The sequence below is a fragment of the Opisthocomus hoazin genome, chromosome 7 (assembly GCF_030867145.1).
Source record: "Opisthocomus hoazin isolate bOpiHoa1 chromosome 7, bOpiHoa1.hap1, whole genome shotgun sequence".
Classification (NCBI taxonomy): Eukaryota; Metazoa; Chordata; class Aves; order Opisthocomiformes; family Opisthocomidae; genus Opisthocomus; species Opisthocomus hoazin.
In genome coordinates, this window is record NC_134420.1 from 67,413,778 (window position 1) to 67,427,850 (window position 14,073).

At 38.9% G+C, this 14,073-nt stretch overlaps 1 protein-coding gene across 6 annotated transcripts in view; it reads right to left on the reverse strand.

Annotated features, from left to right (window-relative positions):
- The window catches only part of ESR2 (estrogen receptor 2), a 40,815-nt gene that overhangs the window by 20,531 nt on the left and 6,211 nt on the right, over window positions 1–14,073 (reverse strand). For 5 of the 6 annotated variants that reach the window (XM_075426867.1, XM_075426865.1, XM_075426864.1 and 2 more), the window contains 2 exons: window positions 9,712–9,887; window positions 6,832–6,948 (listed from right to left, as the gene is read on the reverse strand). In XM_075426867.1, coding sequence (XP_075282982.1) covers window positions 6,832–6,948; window positions 9,712–9,887 — 293 coding nt within the window. Of the gene's footprint in view, window positions 1–6,831; window positions 6,949–9,711; window positions 9,908–14,073 lie in introns of all 6 variants that reach the window. The other variant, XM_075426868.1, reaches the window with a different exon arrangement.

The window sequence follows — 14,073 nt, forward strand, 5'->3', positions numbered from 1 at the left end:
CAGTAAGGCATAGACTAATTTCTACAAAGACACTTGGATGATGGAGCGAACACTGTGCTAAGCCTCATTTTTGGACTAATGCACAAAGGTCAAGAAGAAAATCTTGAAGTGCTTTGTCAGCTTCAGAAAAACATTAGAACGGGCACAGTGGGCTGCAGACTGTTCTGAAGTCGTGCCATGCGCAGAAAGTATGTAAGCATTTTCCATCAGGGAAGACAAAGAGGAAAGGTCAACAGCAAGCTAAGCAGCTGGAACAAAAGTACAACTGGAGACAGATAAGGAAATGGCTAGGTATCAGGGTGGTCTACCTACAGAGAGATCTGTGACTCTGATTTCCACATGAATGTGCATGGTGGAGACCGTAACCACCAGGACAGAACTGAACTAAAGAAAGAAGCAACACCTCACATTGCTTCCCCTATTTAGACAGGTGAAGCTCATTGAACGTGGGCATCTTGAAGGACAGAACAAGAAAAATAGCACAGGGGACTAAAAGCCATAGGGAGTTGCAGGGCAGAGGAGAAATTTTCTTGGGCTATCAAAAAATACCAACTGCTTCACAACATGCAGTTTTTATTCTCCAGTACCTGGTGGAGCTGTGAAGCCCCCAAAATAAGGCACGTGAACAGCAGTCTTTTAATCAAACACATGGAAAAAATGTTAAGGACCGTTATCCAAAATTATAAAGTCAGAAAAGAACTACAGGTTTAAGAGGGATCTGGGGAGAGGAGGAGATGCCTGATGACACAATGAGGAAGAAGTTCCAGTAGTTTGGACACACCTACCAGAAGCAACATGTGGTCAAGCAAGCACTTGCAACCAGCTCATTGACCCTAGTTCAGTTCCTGGCACTGAAGTGAACCAAGTGCACTCTTGTGGGACCTCACATCCTCTGATCAGCTGTCCTCAGATCTGTTCTACTGTCACCCAGACTTCTCAGTGGCATGGAAAAAATTAAGCCTTTGGTGCCAAGACCCGAGTCATCCCTTCCAATCCACTGTTGTAAAGATTTTAAAATAACAATTTGCAGCCTATCCAAAACATAAACACACAGGTAAGATGAGGTACTTTAATGAAGATGAAAGAAATCAATAAAATCTTAAAAAATATTCAAAAAATACTAGTCCAGCATCCTGTTCTAGCTGATACAATCTTGTACGGTTTTCATCTGCGCAGCTGCATTTCATGCTCCATCTTAAAATGATTCAGTCAGGTTGTGATACTTACTGACAATATTAAAGGTCTCAGTACTTGTGGAAGGTTCTTGCTTGGAAATAGCAAGCCCTTTAAGTTACTTTAGGTTATCTAACTAAATCAAGTTTCCTATATAACCAGTATGTATTAAGCAGAAAAAAAAAAAAAGCTCCATTTAAAACATAAAACCAGTTTCTAGGAATGTTATGACATTTCTTCATAATAAACTTGTTGTTAAAAAAGCCACAACTGGTGACAAAAAATGGGGAGGGGGCAGAAATCCAAACAAACCAGATTCTGAATTATTGTTCGTATTTTTTAATCACCATATATTGCCAAAGCAGGCGAAGGCTGATTCACTGAGCAGTGTGCATAAGACACAGCTCGCCAGTAAGTAAAAGAGATACCATTTATGTCTACATTAAAATTTATTCTGCTTGTATTAAAAAAGAGTGTATTGTGAGATTACACAACTAAGAAAACATTTAAACTTGTTAGTCGATTGACACATCAGAAAGTAGCAGCATTTCCAATTGAAACAACATTTCAACAATCTATAGGAACTTCTGTGCTTTTTACTCAAATCCGAAGTTTAGGCAGGACTGAAAAATTTTACCTGTGCATCTATTATCATCCAACAGGCATGTATAAGTCCTTACAAAACTATATATTATAAATAATTATAGACTATATAATAGTCTATAACTAGACTATTAAGAGTCTAAACACAGAGATGTGGATCAATCTATGTAAAGGCACAGCAATAAAATTCTTACAGCTTCCCAGATTAGGAACTATTTCCAACTTTACCACAAACTCCCTAACTATACTTAATAGCTAATATTCATTCATATAATGGTAATTCAGGCAATTGGACAAGTGCACAAGACGATCAAATCCCTCATTCTTCCCACAGCACTCTCCTTATTTCGAGCTATTCTTTGCACAAGAAAATAGCTGTATTCAGTTGGGAATGTTGGACGAAGGGCAAGACCTTGAGCTACAGCACCATAGACCACATGGGTAAATGATCACAAGATCATAAGACATAAGACACATTGAAAAAAAAGTCATTAAAATCAGCCTGTTGTTCACTCACCTATGAACAGCCCATAACAGGTATTATTGGCAGTGAAATACACTATTTTTAAAGCAACTCCCGCTTTACAAATTCTTTGAACATTGCAAATGCCTTTGCTGTCTGGTCTGGTGGGCAGTTATATGGCATGTTGCTCTTAATATTGATTTTGGTCCCTGGCAACTGCTTTAATAACTAACCAGATCAGCAGCAACTGCAGATTCTACCATTCAATATATTATAATCAGGTTTTGTAAGTGTTTGAGCTTAAAACTTGCTCAAGTATACATTAGTAAATCATTATCACTCCAGTCACCTTTGAAAGCGAATGCAAATGTTCTGGTGAGTACGCCTGTATTCACAGAGCAGACCTACTGACAAAGAAGCTGCCATCTGCCATACACACACGAGAACACGAGCTGAAATTACAGTAATTTCTATAATAGCTAAAATACAATTAATACATTTTATGTCCAGAGAATGCCGTGAAACATTTTTTTCCCCACTTACTTTCTGTGTGAAAAGTAATTTACAGTATTTCAAAGTGCTATCTAGAAGCCGCACGCAGCAGCCAAGCACAGGAGAAAAAAGAGAGCCAAACGCCGAACCATACGAGCCCACAGAGAAGTCAGTTTTGCCTTCTGCAAACTTGTGGAGCAAACCCAGCATTCAAGGGCGGTATCTCTCCATCACATTTTAGTGTGGCTCCTCAGCCTCTTCATTTGGGGTGGGGAGTGGGCAAAAAGGAGCTTTATTATTGGAACATTTCCAGCACGTTGAGAACTGGCACATGGGGAAAAAGACACAGGAGTGGGGACGGCGGGGCAATGAAAAGTAAGTCTAGTCCAACAGGGAAACTGAAAACTCTTAATGGAAGAAGGTCTATTTGAGCCTCAGGAAGCAAAAAAGAACAGTACAAGTGTAGCTACTCCCAGAGTGGCTATAGGTAGGTGAGGAAGCAACGCCCTTCTACTTTACTGCCTTTGGCAAACAGCCTAGTCCAATTCAGGCTCCACAGGTAAACACCAGAGAGCTCCAAGAGAAGATCAATTTTTTCCTTACCTGTTTTATTCAAATTTGTTGGGCAGAGTTTACTGCAGTATTCCTGTTCTCCTTGTTCCTGGTGACAGTGCTTTGCAATTATTTTTCTACCATTGCTAGTAGCCCTAGTGCCAAAATTTAACAGTTGTTTTCTTGATTGGAACAGTAGGCAACACAGACTTCCTACAGAGAAATCTGCAGATGCACTATCTAAGACCCTCATTGTGCTTTTGGCAACGATGGTGTGTTTTGTAAGAAAATCCATTATCACCTTAATACAAAGCACCCCCAAGCTAGGCTCCACTGAAATACCCATGGCTTGTTGGGTTGACTTCTCAATGTTTGTGAATGCAATGGCATCCAAGAGAATCTCGGACCAGGAAACTCCAAAGCAATGCTTCCCTACTGCCTCCTACTGTTTTAAAGATGGCATGTACTGCCTAATCCCATTTATACACGGAAACGTATGCTATATGTACACACACACACATACATGTGTATTTTTTCTTAATTTTCTATTGATAACATGCAAAATGAGGATTTAAAGATTTGATGCAAACAGTACCAAGTTTTTATGAAGCACTTTCATAAACTACAAAGTAGTAATTAAGGTTCTTTTATCACTTCTGCTGGACAACAAGTCTCCACCGAGCAAAAATGCACTTACAAACCTTTCTATCCTATCCAGGGTTTTAGCAGATGTGAACCAATGCATTCACTAAGTGACCTAGGAAAGGAGCAGAGATGCGGAAAAGCCTTCATTAAAAAGAAAATGTACTCCTCTTTTGTGGCTTTCTACAGTAAAAAACTGGTATTACAGCATGGCTCTAACAAGAAAAAGTTTAGAAGATAATCACTCTGGTCTGCAGGAAAAGGCATTTATGTTTCATGCAAGAAATACAGTCTTAAAATCTGTCTGGTTTAAATGTCTCACCATGTGTCCATGCATCAGCTTTACTCACAGGTGCCTCAGTTCATCAGGCAACTCAGACTATGCTGAGTAATTTTTACATTCCTTTTTCTGAAATTAAATTGTTGATTTGTTGATTGAATTGTTGATTCTCAAATTAAATTCTCCAGAGACTCAAATTTCAGTGCTACTATTTAAAAAAATATTTTTTAAAAAATACATTTCCTGTTCTTTTCCTGTTACAGTTTCAAAGTGTCATTTTTGGTCTGGCACAGTCATGAATGTCATATTTATTATTGCAGGAAAAAATGTCTATGAATACATGACAAAATTAAAAGGAACACAGGCTAAGACATAAGTACATATTATCATTATTTGCTACTTGTAATACCATAGTACCTATGAAGTCTAATCACAAACCAGGACTTCCTGGACAATAAGAATAAAAGTATTCATTCAAGGAAAGTATTGTGGAGGACCACCTTATAATATCATAGTGGAATCAATCTTCACAAAAACTCTCCAACTCCAAAACTGGGGCTTGATAGAAACCCCTGCTGCAAAAACTTTGAGTAAAATAAAGATGACCAGAAGACAGTGACACCATTCAGAAAATAAGGTTTCAAAAGGAGTCTCATTTGCAAGCATAAGGCTTTCCTTTCTGGAGGCCAAACAGCAAAGGTAGCTAAGACCATATTAATGAAAAACACCAATAGAGTTGAGATGTATCATCAGTGCTGAAGAAGGTAGTAGCTTCATATAGAAAGAACTAGCTGACTTGAGCAACAGAAACTAAATGTACTTCAGGAGTACAAAAAGGATAGAAGGAACAATCAAAATTGTAGCTCTAAGCTGGAAGTTATCAGCTAGAAATGAACAGGGAGGCTGCAATCATAACAGGTCATAGCGTGATTATGAACTGCCAGCGTGATGCAACCATGAAAAAGGCAAACAGGATCCTGGGCTGTAAGCAGAGGAAGGCTCCGACAGAAACAGACATGTATTAATGCTGCTGCAGTGAGGAGAGTTCACAGGAATACTGCCCATGATTCTGGTCATCCCAGTGCAAAATGGATTATTTCAGCCTGGAGCAGATTGTGGGACAAGCTCGATTCTGTCTACTTCCCTGTTTTGCAAGAGGAGGAGTTTTCTTGGTTTATTTACCCTAATAGAACAAAGGTTGTGAGGAGATATGGTGTAGTCCCCAAATACAACCAGAATGTGAACAATAAAGAGAAGAGGAGCCTCTAAACTACAAGACAATGTTGTCACAAGAACAAGCGGGCATTAATTGTCCAGCAATAAATGCAGCCTGGAATTCTAAAGAATGTACCCAGTGAAAGAAATAATATCCTGCAAACAGTCTTCAGATCAAAGCAGTGGGAGGATGAAAACACTGCCTAGAGAAGAGAAGTAGGTATCTACATTAAATGGGATGAAATGAGATGCATGCCTGCAAATCACAGAGGACCAAGCATAGTGGCCTTCTCCTTTCCACTCCAAAGTTCTTGTGTGGTGTTTTCCCAGCCTATTTCTATCATGTATGTTGGGGAATGTATAAGAAACAACAACAAACTTTGACTGAGAAAGTACATTAGATATGGAAAGAACTTTTAAGGTATTTTCTTCTTAAAAGTAACCTTTAAAATTTCATTTATAAATGTACAACTACAGCGAAGTCACATCACTGTAAGCACAAGATAGGCATAAGAGAAAAGGCTGGATAATTCTGGATGGTGCAGTGACAAACAGTAGTTGTTCACTGCTTCTTTTGATGGAAGAGCTGGAGAGTGTTGTATGAAAACGGTCTGTTCAAAAAAAGAACAGTTCACCCACTGCCTTCCCCTCACTGCCCCACCAAAGTCCCACAAAAGAGTCTGGCAACCAGCGAGCTGGTTCTTCACAACAGGTGGTCAAGCTGCTGTGTCACATTGTAGGTGTTAAGGCTTTACAGGATTAAAAAGAGGGATAATGGAAAAGTTATCATTCGATTAATATATTAAGACCTTTTAAATACAAGAAATGTCTTCTAGACCAGACATCCCCAACTGCTAATTTTTGGAAGCTGAGAGTTGCCAGCAGTAGTTTCACTTAGGTGCTAGTCTCACTCTTAGTCTCACCACAAGGCATTCACTCTTGCCACTCTTGGAGGCAGGCTACTGTGCTAAGTAACTACTGCTTTGATGTGACATTGCTGGTCTTGCATTACATTCAACCAGCAGAGCACAGTACCGGCTCATTTACCCCATATCAGATGGGACTTCAGTTTGGTTTGAGGCTCAGGCAGCAGCAGGTCTCCGCTTCCCATTCTGCAGAACGCAGAACGCAAGTAAACTGCCTTCACAGAGCTCTGCAGAGGTATGGTGGTTTTCACGTGCTTAACCTGCACCTTACTCCTTCCCACAGGTTTTCTTCCGAAAGTGGAAAGTCGTCTTCTGCTTTGAGAATCAGGACTTTCCATCCTATAAAACCAGCTTAAACCTTGCTCTAATTGCCTGTTGTGCTTTTTTAGGGGAAAAAAAAAAAAAAAAATCTATGCAGAATTGACTGAAAGAAAAAAAAAAAAGCCAGCAAACCCAAGCAAACAACACAGACATGCAAAACTCACCACATTTCATCATTCCCACTTCATAACATTTCCGTAGCCGACATGCCTGGCAGCTTTTGCGCCTGTTTTTGTCTATCGTGCATTGATTGGTAGCTGGGCAGATGTAATCGTTATGTCCTGCAGCAGAGTAAGAAAGCAAAATTTAATATCTCCAACAGTGCCTCTTGGTTGTTTCCCAAATGGGCACCTCTGGATTTTAAGTACCTCAACTTTTTTATATGCATATAGCTAAGCTCCATTAATTTAACTGATGCAAAAATGCATATTTATCCTATACTGAAGACACCAGTCTGTGGCCTCTAAAAGTAACCAGACAACTTAGACCGGCTTTTACTGATGACTGTTAGATAACCAAGCACCTACAAAGAACAACTCATTTTTGAAAATGGGACATACGCTCTAGTAGAAATTTGCTCGCAACCTCCAACTTCTTGTTGTATATTGGGACTCTACAGATTGCAGGCAGTAGATTTTTTTAACTCAGCAGAGTTGAAAACAGCAGTGCAAAACAGCTTCAGTCTTGCAAAGATTTAAGTAAACTACAGCTCTATTTACTGAACTCTCTGGCGTGGTGATTCCCAGGAATGAAGAAGCCTTTGGAGGATTGACCCTGGACCAAAGTTAATAAAAAAAGCAGCTCAAGAGAGAAAGACCAGTATAAAGGAATGCACACTGTATAGTACAAAGCAAAGCACAAGCAGAAGGTATAACTTTCAGATATTCTGGACAAATGTTTCTCTTATTTTCATCAGTTTCCACTACAGCCTCTTCTGTTGTCTTCTCCTTGTCTCCCACCTCACCTTACCCCACCCCAACACCTTTACGTTATTGTATTTCATTAATCAATAATCTGGTCCAAAGGTTTATTACTGTAAACTGGACTTGAGTATGCTCTTGGTGTAAATACAGTTGAATCATCTCCTGCCAAACACTGGAAATCTCTCCTGCAGTAGTTACTAAAGGATGCAAAAAACATTCACTCATTTATATTTCTTCATCTCTTTTCTCTCAGGTTGTTTTTTAAGGCATTTTTTCAGACTTTAAGAATAGATCAGGCAAAGATACAGCAGTCTACGAGTAGAGGATTTTTTTACTTGATGCAAGTCCACGAGTTCGTGTCCCCAAGAGTAATTATTTAACAGAACCATTGTGACTACTTCCTTGCAAAATTAAAATAATTTTAACCTTGAATTTTTGAACCGACAATTTTAAAAATAAGAGATCAGGTTACAGTTTGTCCCATTTCCTACTGGCAGATATGACTGAAAAACAAATTACTGTTTATCACTCTTCACACAACATGGGGGGAAAGGAAGAGGAAGCTCTCTGGTGCACTATAACTCAAGCACACAGGAGTATAAAGTGGTTTAAAACTCCTGTGGCCTTGGGATAATTTAGCTTGCAGACAGATGTTCAGAGATGTTGGACGACCACACTACGCTACAAACTTGGACAAGCAGAGAAGACCACACACAGTTGCTCCGTCATACCATCTAATTTTAATTAGACTTTAGCCCAACATTTTGGTCTATGGTAAGCCCAGAAGTTTTTTACTTTTATAAGCAACATCTTTCATAACAACAGTTGCAAGTGAGTGCTTGATAGTGTTTTACGCCAAGAACTTACTTTCATTTATTTAAATTACAAACAAATGTTACCTGACAGGGTACATTAAGGTGTACAAAAGGCCACAATGAGTAACTTGTTCACGGCCACAGCACATGTGAGCAATGCAGTGCAGACAAATAATTATCCTGACAGAAAACACTTTGAGATCAAATTCAGTCTCCATTTGTGACAAACCGGAGACAAAGTTCTCTTCAATTATTTTAGAAATCAAAAGTACTTGCACCAGTTTATAGAAATGGTTATTCGCCCATGCAGAACTTGCACAATAAATTGAAAAGGCAAACAAGTTTTGAACTGAATTTGATTCTAATGGTGACACCAACTCTGCCATATCGATCCAAAAGAAAATATGTCAAGATTGCTAAAGGTTTAGTGTGCAGAAGAGGAAGGGAACATTACAGACTGAAAAATGACAGGATTTTCTGTGTTAGTATCTGCATGTAGTATCCAATGTCAATCCAGTGAAGTTTCCACCAAAAGGCCCCAGATGGGGCCAAAGAGTATGGTAACTAGAGCCAAGGTTAAAGAAATGAAGTGGTCCAAAGCTGCAATATGGTGCATAAGTCACTGCCCACAGGCTGTGATAGTGAACATGGAGACCTACATTTACTTCATACTGCGGCCACTCAGCAAATTTGAACTAAATACTAAATATTTAAGCATTTAAACACTGAAATGGAAATCTTAGATAGAGAGATCTGGCAGTGTAAGAAACACTGCAATGTAGGCTCTGGGGGACAGAGGGCTGAGAAATAACAATAATCAGTTTTTTACCTAATACTTGCTATATATATTTTTATATCCTATGTACTGTGTAGGTGTTATATGCTATGACTCAACAGCTCCAAGCAATAAACTCTTGTCAAGAATAGTTCCTGGCAAGCAAAGTGTCTGGACAATTACCTACTCTAATTGTGCCTATTATAACAAATTCACAATTACTGTGTCTACTTTGGGACACAAACTGCAATCAGATTCACAGGTCTGCAGTGCCATCCCACTGCTGCCTGTGCTGCAGGGGCCTCCCGTGCTATGCATTCCACCTCTTCTCTAAAGAAATCAGTTGCTCACTTTGTCATGTTTCCAGATCTTGATAATACAGGAGCCAAAAGATAGTCAAATCATGTGTTGCTCTATTTTCAGCATGCAGCACCATACATCAGGATTTTAGATCAGCTCATTACTAGATCAACCGCTGCAGCCTCTGATCATACATATTTGAGTAAAGTTATGAAAAGTTGATTCTCCTACCTTGAATACTTCTTTTAAAGAACGCTTTACAGCCTTCACATGACCAGACCCCATAGTGGTATCCCGAAGCATAGTCACTGCAGACTGCACAGAAGTGGGCGTCCCTTTTTGAGCCAGGAATATTTGCAATTGGGCTTGTACAGTCATTGCCATTAGTTTTTCTTTTTAACGTTTCTCTGATAGAAAAGAAAAACATCTGTTATAAAAGAGGGAAAAATTAATCTACATTGCAAAGAGTTTCATTATTTTCCATTGTCTTCTATTCTCTCTCTATAGAGTCTTCTCATTACTGAACACAGGATAGCGTGCAAAACTGTTAAGCCTTTTTCTGATAAGGTTATTTAAAGCATATAGTCTGATCCCAGAGCTTTCAATGGTGACAGCCTATAAAGTTTTAAAATACTCAAAGACATAAATCTGGACTGCTGATGTTTCATTCACATGAACTCTGGGAGAAAATCATATGGAATGCTGATGGATCTTGAAGAATTCTTGGAAATTTACAAGTCCAGGAATTTGTGAACCAAGTGGACTTTGCTTTTGGGAAGCTTCATATGGAAAATGCGAACTCAGACAGCTCGGACTGACACCATAAACACTACCACAAACACAGCTGCAGTTGCTTCGCACTGTTAGCAAGGTAAAAGTCTAGATGGAGCAATACACATTTAGTCTCAAGTATTTCATCCTTTAAATGAGGCTTTATTCACTCAATGAGATGCTGGAGACAAATATGTTGACGTGAATCTCAGCCTACAAGATCAACTCAGTGTTAGACAAAGTTTTCTGTTCAAGATGACGATCCATGTTGATCACCCTAATGCTAACTAAAAGGAAGTCCAAATACAAGAAGAATGGAGAAACACAATTAATAAAACACTTTCACACATAATGCTCCATATAAATTAATAAGATATATGCATTCCTGAAGCACTGCAAATAGTTCCAACTTACTGGAACTGCTCTCAGTGACTGGATTAAAATTAGAACAGGATAAAAACATGAAATAAAAGCCAATTCTTGACACCAAGATCCTGTAAACAAACAGCAAAAGGAAAGGAACTTAGACTATCATTATATTTTTTTTAGGTATAGGAAGCACATCCATTGTGTACTTCTTCTCTGGACCACATTTTCTTTCTGATTTTAGCATGCCTCACCTTCATGGTCAGTACAATTTCTAGATAGAGAGAAAACAGCGTGAAGCAGTTTGACAAAAGCAAAGCTATATAGCCATCTTATAGGTATAAATTTGAGCACAGAGGCAGAAGTTAGGAACTGCAGAATTTTCTTTATCCCACCTTCTATCAGGATTAGGGAGGAGAAGAAATACCAGTTGGGATAAGACAGCAGGCAGCGTGGTTTATGACTTCTAAAGAACAAGGGTATGTTGCCAGGGCAGAAGAAACCTGTTCACCAACAAGAGCAAGTTTAAATAGAATAGTAGAAACATGCCAAAAGTGCCATCAAAGAGGCCTTAACTAACATAGTAAAACTAGACTTTGTGCTGGTTTCATGACAGGAGGTAAGGACAAACACACCCACGTACCAACTAAAAATCATCAAGTTTGTAAGCATTTGAGGCGAATGTGCTCCAGTTTCCTAGTAGAAGATTTGGAAAGGAAAAACGGTGGTTCTCTGAGCAAATTCCAAAACAGAAAAATTAAGGTATTTGTTGTACAATTAAGTTACTGCAAGCTTTTAAAAAATGTTAATTCATTCAGATATTGCAGGGAATAAGGGTGTTTAGATGTCTAACAGGCGCAGTCTTTGATTACAACCCTCCTCCCGGTTAACGGACTGCTGGATCCCTGAGTTATTTCCCCTTCTGCCATGCTGGGAAGATCAGTGGGGGAGAACTCTCAACTCTCCCTTACAATAAAGGGACTGTATCACACACACCTAATCTGCTGCTAAGGCAAGGAGGAAAAAGCATTGTGATTCCTTCCTGCTTCCCTGTATTTGGAAGAAAAAGTAATTTGGTGTTTCACATCTGTAGAAGAGGCATATTTTTAACCTCTACTGTGAAAGTCAGAAGAGAATCAAAATCAGCTAGAGAGCGTCTCAGGGGCTGACTGATATGCTGTGGAGAGCAATGTTTATTGCCCTCGTTAAAGCACCGAGATGTTATGGATGAAAATAAAGAAAAAGCACACACCATAACATCTCACTGAGGAGTGTTGTTTTTTACCTTCCAGGCATGACAACTGTTTTAAAAAACACTTTTTCTTTCCCTGCTTAAAAGTTGAACGACCGTCACCCTACACACATGCAAGCTGCGTGAGTTCCGCCAACTGCAGCAAACAGCTTGCACACAGAGCAACAATCTGGAACAAATTCCTTCTGCCGGCGGAACAGGCATCAAAATCTGCTCATCTGCGATAGCTGCAGCAGCACAGCAGGAGGCTCAAAACCAACCATTTTGTTACTGTTGCCTTTCAGGACAACAGAAGTAGGAAGTAGTCCAGAGTTTTAAGGTACATGTTCCTCACCCTGAGAACCTCACGATCAGACAGCAAACTGCAGTTGGTAACCCCACAGGCAGTTAGAGACCACCTCCCAGTGCCCTTGGGACTGGTGCACTCCAGCATTTCAGCAGATGAATGAGCTGCCAGGTCCTCCAGAAGAACTGGTGGTAGCTGGCCAGATGCCCACAAAGCTCCTGCACCAAAGGATGCAGGAAAACGGGGGATGTACCTTGGCTGCTACTGAGGAATCACATGGACAAAGATTTATCGCTTTACACCTTCTAATACTCCTCACTATTTTAGGATCATGGTTTCTACATAGAGATATTATATTTCCATAAAAAGAATTACCATTTTTTTGAAAGTAACAAGTCAGTGATTTCCTACTAGTCATCAACAGTGACAAGATGATTGCCCTAGAGGAGAAGGAATTAGCAAGACTATTTATGTTATTCAGTATCTCTGGAGTCTCCTAATTACCTCCAGCTTTGCCACAGCAGGTGTTTGATGCATATGCCACACCTGTAAAATCTGAACCTAACTTCAACTTCACCTCAACAAAGGGTGGCAAGGATTTGACCTAGAAAGCAGCAAGATTTGCTCATGGCATTTGCTGTCTGTCAGGGTTTTTTAAAACCTAAACTATTGTACATTATAAAGAAAGAGAGAGAAAAAACACACTGAGAAAATAATAAAAAAAAGAAATCCAGTAAGTCGAAAATTAATAGTCCACACTTTATAATTTCTTATAACTCTTCCCTCCCTCCCACAGGCCACTGGCTCATTCAGTGCCAGGAGATAATTCAATCCTGTAAGAGCCTAAACTGTAGGATGAAGAAGGGTCTTCCTTTCTCTTCCAGAATATGTGCAAGATGGTGGGCAAAAATCAGCTGAAGAGTACTTTTCAATATTTATCTTCCACACAACTGTTAATATTTATATCTCCAAAGCACAGGTTCTGCTATGCTCCAAACATTGATTACTATGCTGAAAATCATGTCATAGATATCTCAAAATTGATCCATATTTTTGCTTAATCTCTGTAAATCCTCCATCATAAAACAGAGATGCCAATCCATCACTTCAAAGAGATTTCAAGATACATTTAAGTGCTCTACAGAATGAGCACAACAAAAAAAAAGCATAGGAGAATAATGCAAATAATTATGGCTTCAGAGCAGAGTTTAAGCAAAGCAGAAACATGATAAAGTTACTATATAATTTCTAATTAAGCAAGCATTGCTAGCCGGTGTACCCAAACACCTCTACTTGCACTCTCTACCTGCGATTAGTCAGAAGCGCAAAGAAAATAATAGAAAAGATGAACAAATTAGGTTCCAGAAATATCACTCTGGCAACTTCATTAAAGCTTCCCAATACTTTTTAGAAAGTAATATATCTGTTCTTTTTTAAAATAAACCTTTTGTTTTTTTAATTAAAATCCTTTTATTTAAGGGATGAAGACAGAAATCAATTTTCGTCTACTTTAAAAAATAATATAATTACACTGTCACATTCCTTTTCTCTTGATGTCATTTTAACCAACAAAGTTTATGAGACTGTTTCTATTGTCTTCACCAGGTACAGGAGCTATAATGCAAATAAATATAGCAGAGTCTTTATCACCAAATCATTGCCATTTCATACAAAAAAATTGAACTCTCAAATTCACATCTATTTTTACGTGGAATACAATTCATTTTTGTTGAACTCTTGGTGCAACGTAACAATGCACTGCAGAACATTTGCATTTAACACATTTAAATACATTTTTTCTGTATTCTCATAATGAACCTATTTGTGAGAAGAGGGAATGCTAAGAATTCAGGTTCCTTATTTTAAGCTGACCTATAAGGAGATCCAAATTACACAGTGGTCAGATTTAGCAAAGTGG